Genomic DNA, 7483 nt, shown 5'->3' on the forward strand with positions numbered 1-7483 from the left:
ATTCAATACGCAAAGCATTAACTTTTATGATGGTAACAGTCCATAAAAAATTGTCCATGATGCTAAAAGTGAAATATTATTATTAAAAAATAAAAAGAAAAAATTTATGTGCTACTCGATATTGTTCTATATCCCTTGAATTTACCAAATACTATTTATTAATTAATTATTTTTAAATATTAAAATACTAGTACGTAACAACATATTAATGTTTTTTTACTTAATTGATCAGTTTTTTTTCCAGAAGAATTACCATTAACCAAATAATTGACTTCTTTAGAAACTGCTGAATTTGTTTTAATATATTTGTCAAACTGTAATCTTGCATATCGTCTTGAAATAAATACAAGTTTACTTACTTTATAATATTGAAGACGATATTTTGTGGCTAATAAATAATTTTCAGGCTTATTTAAAACAAAACATTCTAAAGAATTATTTTTTTTAATTAATTCTCTTTTATTTTTGAAGTGAAACTTCTTTAGAATAGGCAGTAAAAAAAAAACAAAAGATAGATGCAAGGAAAGTAACGGTATGAAGGTAAGTAATTTTAAATTATTTTTTATCTTGTTTTATTTATCTATTCCCTTGACATTGATACGAAAAAATTTGTTTGAAATTTAATTCAAAATTTTAGTTTCATGAAAGGTTCAAGAGACAAAGGTGAATATTGAGGTCAAAACTTTTATTATATGCAATATATAATTTATTATGTCATTTTTGATCAAATAATGAGTATTTGCAATTAATCTGTTAAACAAACAAATAATACATAAGATAGTATAAGATTTGATATTGTATAAGATTTCGAGAAACAATTAATGACATTAAGATATCAGCAGAAAAATGTGACAAATGTACTGGTAATCCTAAATCAGTAAAAATTAAAATACGACCAGGTGCTATACCAATGTCTGATAATTTTGATGAGACTTGTAATGGTGGTTATAATAATATTTTCAAACAAATAATAAGTATCTAAAATAAATCTGTTAAATAAACAATTAATACACAAGATAATGGTTATTCAAGTGCTTGACATAATACGACAGCAACATCATAATCACAATACCAAACAACAATGAATAATATGTGGATAAAATGTGGTACCACGTGAACATAAAGATAACAAAGATGGTAATTTAGATTGTAAAGGATTCTAAGGGACAATTAATGACATTGAAATATTATTAGAAACATGTGATAAATGTACTGGTAATCCTAAATCGATAAAATTTGAAATACGACTAGATTCTATACCAATGTCTGGTAATTTTCATGAGACTTGTACTGGTGGTTGTAATAATATTTTTAATTAAATAATGAGTATTGAAAATAAATTTGTCAAATAAACAAATAAAACCCAAGATAGTGGTTATTCAAGTGCTTGACATAATACGACAGCAACATCATAATCACAATACCAAACAGCAATTAATAATATCTGGATAAAAGTGGTACCACGTGAACGTTAAGATAGCAAAGATGGTTATTTAGATTGTATAGGATTTCAAAAGACAAATAATGACACTGAAATATTATCAAAAACATCTGATAAATGTACTGGTAATCCTAAATTAGTAAAATTTAAAACAGGACCAGGTGCTATACCAATGTCTGGTAATTTTCATGAGACTTGTACTGGTAGTTGTAATAATATTTTAAATCAAATAATGAGTATTTGAAATGAATCTGTCCAATAAACAAATAATACACAAGATAGTTATTCAAGTGCTTGTGCTTGTTATGATCGTGCTTGTCATAATCGAAATAAATTCAAGATCTCCCTGGTAGAAATAATCTCTCCGGATTTCTCCGGATTTTCTACGTAATTGAGACTTTCGGAGATATTTACAGAGTAATCTCCAGACTATTTCTATAATATCTCCGGATTTTTTCCGGAATTTTGACTTAAGAAAACAAACACGAAAAAATGGAAAAATTAATAAGAAAAAGTAGAAATAAGAGTTTACCTACGAAAAATGAAAAAGAATTTTTTTCTGAAAAAATCCGGAGAAAACCCGAAAAAACTCCGGAATAATATCTCCGGAAGTCTCAATTGCGTAGAAAATCTGGAGAAAAGTAGTTAAACAAGAAGAGTTCCGGATCACCGCCCTGCTGTGCTCTATTGTTCCTCGCGACGGGGGCTCCACGGGGTCTATTGCTCTCCTCAGGGGGGCTCCATGGGGGTCCATTGTTTTCCATAGGGGTCTCCATAGGGGGTCTATTGCTTCACAGCGAGGTCGGCGGGGGGTCTATTATATACATCATAGCGGGTGGGTGTAGCTAAGGGTGTATACAAAGCTAAGGAAGTGTAGCTAAGGATGTAGCTAAGGAAGTGTAGCTAAGGATGTAGCTAAGGAAGTGTAGCTAAGAAAGTGTAGCTAACGATGTGTACCTGAAGGTATGTAGCTAAGGTTGGTAGCACGGTTTGTAGGTAAGTGTGTGTAGGAATTATTTATTTAAAATGTTGATAATGTAGAATTCCTATAAAATTATATGTATATATTATCAACATTTTGATAAAGTAGAAATTTTTTTCAATTAATAATCGGGTAAAACGTAAAAAGTGGGGAAAAAAGAAGTGGGGTGAGATAGTAGTATATAAGGCCATGCAGAATAGTTTGTAACCCTCTTGGAATCCATAACCTTATTGTTGAAAATTTTCAACGTACATCATAACCAGTTAGAAGTTTTGACAAGTTTGAACAAGTTTAAAATGTTTAAATGCGTGCAGCAAGTGTTAGTCCATTAAGAGCATATAAAATGAGTATACAATTAAGGGTAAGTATATAATTGTTGCTTATTTATTTATCCTTTGAGAATGATATTAATTATTCCAATAATTATTTATAGATGAATAAAAACCTAACACGATTACAAAATGAATTAAGAAAAACAAGGAAAGTTATCAACTCATCAAAACCATCTAAGAACCAAGAGATAAACGAACTACGACTCACAGTAGAAAGTGTAAGAATATTATATAATCATATAATCTTATTAATTCCATTTTGAATAATATGAAGTTATATATGCTTTTTCAATGATAAAATTTTTAGATTCAAACGATGACTAAAAAACTACTTGATGCATCAGACGAGTTATCAAAATTAGAAACAGCTGAAAACGGTAAGTTATAATATTTCTAATGTGATCATCTGAATTTTATTGAATAAATTAACCAAATTATGTTTCAGTGATACTTAAAGAAAAAACTACATATAAGTTTAAATTTGAACAAAAAAATGATAGAGAGAAGATAAAACAAGGAGAAGACTTTATTGATGTTGAATATAATGAAGAAGAAGAAGAAGAACTCTCAGTTTTGAAGTCAAACTCATCAAAACCTATTGAATTTAATTAGTAGTAAAAAGAAAAAAAAATTTGTATTCATGGTGAATCGATCGTAGTCTTTTATCATTACAACTCCAGTTGTAATGATATCTTTCCACCATCAATACAAATTACATTTTAAATTTATTTATATTCAGTAGTCATTTAACAGTGAAACACGATGAGCGTTGACGTGTTCGGGCATCAATTAACAAAAAGTAAGGTTAGAAATGGTTCTATCGAAGCTCGTGGACCAGCAGGTGAAGGATTTATGATAACAAAAGATGAGCAGTTTAATCTTCGAAATAAAAGGTTATGTAATATTGGTTATCCTAAGAAAATATATGATGCAGCTCCGATCAAATTCATTCATGACTTGATTACGGAAGAAAAAAGGATAATCAATCAAGCAATTACATCATTACTAAATACTAATGAGAATCATCAGGTAATAATCAATACCTTACACTCAAACGCTCTTAAACTCGAGAAAAATCATATGATCAATATCCAAAAAGTTGAAGATCTTTCTATGCGAAATGTGGAACTTATTCAAAATTTAAATTCACGTTTAGTGAAGTTGGAAAGAACTTGTTTAAATATATATGATATAATGAAAAAAGCAAAAATTATTTAAATTGAATAAAGAGGGCACGCAAATCAGTGGAAAGAAGAGGGGATTATCAGAAAATGTGTTTTAGCTAGTGACAGGGTGGATAAGGATTTTGTGTAGGAGTGAGAGAGAGCGACACGACACACTTTTGCACATAAGTTTAAGTATAAGTTTATTGAACTAAATAACGATAAATGTATGTAGATTAAGTTGTATATTGATGATGATTATCGTAGGTCAATTATTGTATATAATTGGCCTCAATTACTCTGTATAATTAGCTCTTTTAATTGAATGACAAAAGCCTCTTGATAAAACCGCTGTATACGGGTGTATGTTTTTAATGCTTGTGTGCCGGCTAGACGCCGCACGTGAACGTAGTTGATCACAACGTCCGAACGTACTCGAGAGAGCCCGTAAAGCCCCGATCAACTTGACTCAAAACTCACAAGGCGGCGCTTTCAACGCCTAGTCCGTAAGGTGCTGACTTTTGACAGCAAGCGGCGATTTATATAATCACTCGCCGAAACATTCTCCCCGCCTTGACGATGACGTCAATTCTCCGCTGATGATGATGAGGAAATCTCAATAGGCAAAATGCAAAGCTTCGCTATTGGTCTCAAATACTCTGATGAATGAGACTTGATAGTGACAGCTTGGACAAGGCCGTCATCACCTGGATGAACCTTGATGACTCTGGCTAAAGCCCACTTTTCAGGTGGATATCTCATATCAATCACCAATGCCATGGTGTCTTCTTCAATACATGGATTGGTCTGCATTCACTCGGATCTGACTGAATATTTCTGCAGATATTCTCTAGACTAACGGTCCCAAAATGTCTCCAGGAATTTTCTGAGCAATCTTCAACTTGTTAGTCGGTTATCAGGAACCTCCAAGACTAATGGTTCTGATACCAAATTAAGTGGTTCTCCAATTAAAAAATGACCTGGTGTCAATGCTTGAAGATCCTCTGGATCATCACTCAAAGGGCACAATGGCCTTGAGTTTAACAAACATTCAACTTGTGTGAGGAATGTTGTAAACTGTTCATATGTCAACACATGGTCACCAATGACTCTCTTGATATGATGCTTTGATGATTTAACCACTGATTCCCATTTACCTCCAAAGTGTGGAGAACCAGGTGGAATGAAACTCCATGAAGTTCCATCTCTAGCTAATAAACTAGCCAACTCTTTAACTCCTTTTGATGATGCAGTGAATAGTTTCTTTAATTCCGCATCTGCTCCGACAAAATTAGTGCCGCAATCACTATACAATTTTGTACATGAGCCTCTCCTGCTGATGAATCTCTCAAAGGCCGCTAAAAAGTCCTCAGTTGTGTAATCTGTGGCCAACTCAAGATGTACAGCTGATGAAGACATGCAAACAAAGACCACAAGATAAGCCTTGTATTTTTTGTTACCTCTTCCTGACCATGTCTTCAACTCAAATGGTCCAGCATAGTCCACTCCTGTATGGAGAAATGGTCTCATTTTTAGGACTCTTGATGGTGGTAACTGACCCATTAATTGTTGTGATTGTTTAGCACGATGACGTACACAAGTTACACATTTGTTGATGAACGATCTTACTGGTACTCGACCTCCAACTATCCAGTAATTTTGTCTCAATGTTGCCAACATACTGGTAAGTTGGGCTCCTCCATGATGTGTGTTTACATGACAGTCATGTAAAATGAGCTCTGTTAATCTCGACTCTTTTGGTAGTATGATTGGGTTGACAGCCTCAGCTTGTAATGATGAATTCTCCAATCTACTACTCACTCTCAATAACCCATCTTTGTCAATATATGGATTGAGTTGAATCAAGGTGCTCGATCTCGATATTGGTTCACCTTTAGACAAAGTAGTTATCTCTTGATGAAATTGTTGCTGTTGTGTGAACGAAATAAGTCCCCACAACGCGTGACGACGTTCATCAACAGTCAACCAAGACGTTTTATTTATTGTGTTTTTCTTGGCCAATGATTGATAAAATCTTCTCCACCATGATGCTGATGATACCGCTTTGGTAAGTGTCGAGAATTTTGTCAAAAACTCCTCTTCACTCGCTCTTACTGTGTGAATTTTTATTTGTCTCTCTTCGACCAACTCTGTGTCAATCTCTATTTCACCTAACACAGGCCATGTACTCTGATCTTCACAGATCCAATGTGGACCCTCCCACCATAACCTGTCTGATGTTAATTGTTCTGATGAAACTCCTCGTGATGCAACGTCCGCTGGATTCTCTTCCCCGGGCACATGATGCCAGATGGCATTTGGAATTGTACTCTGTATAAGTACAACTCTATTTTGAATGAACGCTTTCCAACGACTTGCATCTCCTTTTATCCAATAGAAAGTGATGGATGAATCAGTCCACAAATGTGTCTCGACTGATGTCAAACTCAGACTTTCTTGTACATCTTGACCAACTTCACCAATAATACCGCCGCTGAGAGTTCTAACCTCGGTGTAGACACCTTGGTGTTATTAGAACCGCGTGACCCTGTTTTAATTGGTGCCAATTTTGATTTAGCTGTTATTATAATGCTCTTAGCTTGACCAAGAGAATCAATGACAACCAAAAAAACGACAGCACCCACTGCTGCGTCAGATGCATCGCCAAACCCGTGAATTTGTATTGATGAAGTTGATGACTCAAGATTTAACCATCTCGGTATGGTAATTGATGATAAATGATTGAGCTGGTCGTTAAATTCTCGCCATTGATTTAACAAGTCAAGTGGTATTTCTTCATCCCACTCAAGTTTAACTCTCCATAATTGTTGTACTAACAATTTGCCTCTTGTGATGATTGGTGTAATCCAGCCAAGTGGATCAAATAATTGAGCCACTCTGGCCAACACTACTCTCTTGGTGATTGTTTGTGGTTCCCTGTATGGGCTGTATGTATAACAAAAACAATCTTCTTTTATATTCCATGTTAAACCGAGTGTTCTGAATAATGGGTCACCCTCAATGGATGACAGTGATGATTGTTCCCGATGTTCATCAGGAACATCTCTCAATAAATCAGCTGAGTTGCTGATCCATTTTCTCAACTCAAATCCGCCAGAATTAAACATGTCTCTTGTTTGTTTAACCCTCTCTATCCCTTCTTGTATATTATCCGCACCAAGATAAATGTCGTCCATGTATGAACCAATTGATATGGCATTTGATACCAATGGATATTTATCTTTCTCTTCTCGTTCCAACTGTCTCAAGGTTGCCAAGGCCAAAAATGGTGCAGGCTTGGTACCATACGTGACAGTCGTCAACTCATATTCTTCAATGGATTGGTCAGGTAAATTTCTCCATAATATTTTTTGATATTTTCTATCATCTTGATGTATCTGAATTTGCCTAAACATCTGCTTAATGTCACAAGAAAAGGCAAACCGATATGACCGCCACTGTGTTAATACAGAAATTAATGAATTCAACAGCTTTGGCCCCTCATATAGGTTATCATTCAATGATTCACCTATATTTGTCACCTGTGATCCATTGAACACTACTC

General features: G+C 34.1%; 1 protein-coding gene across 1 annotated transcript; it reads right to left on the bottom strand.

The window, feature by feature from the left end:
- Window positions 1-4815: 4815 nt before the first annotated feature.
- LOC122852307 lies at window positions 4816-7046 on the bottom strand. Its single transcript, XM_044152077.1, has 2 exons — window positions 6560-7046; window positions 4816-6440 (listed from the first exon to the last, which is right to left on the bottom strand). Exons 1-2 carry the CDS (start codon window positions 7044-7046, stop codon window positions 4816-4818), a joined length of 2112 nt encoding a protein of 703 aa, XP_044008012.1.
- Between the last annotated feature and the right edge of the window lie 437 nt (window positions 7047-7483).

This window comes from Aphidius gifuensis, linkage group LG1, assembly GCF_014905175.1.
Source record: "Aphidius gifuensis isolate YNYX2018 linkage group LG1, ASM1490517v1, whole genome shotgun sequence".
Classification (NCBI taxonomy): domain Eukaryota; kingdom Metazoa; phylum Arthropoda; class Insecta; order Hymenoptera; family Braconidae; genus Aphidius; species Aphidius gifuensis.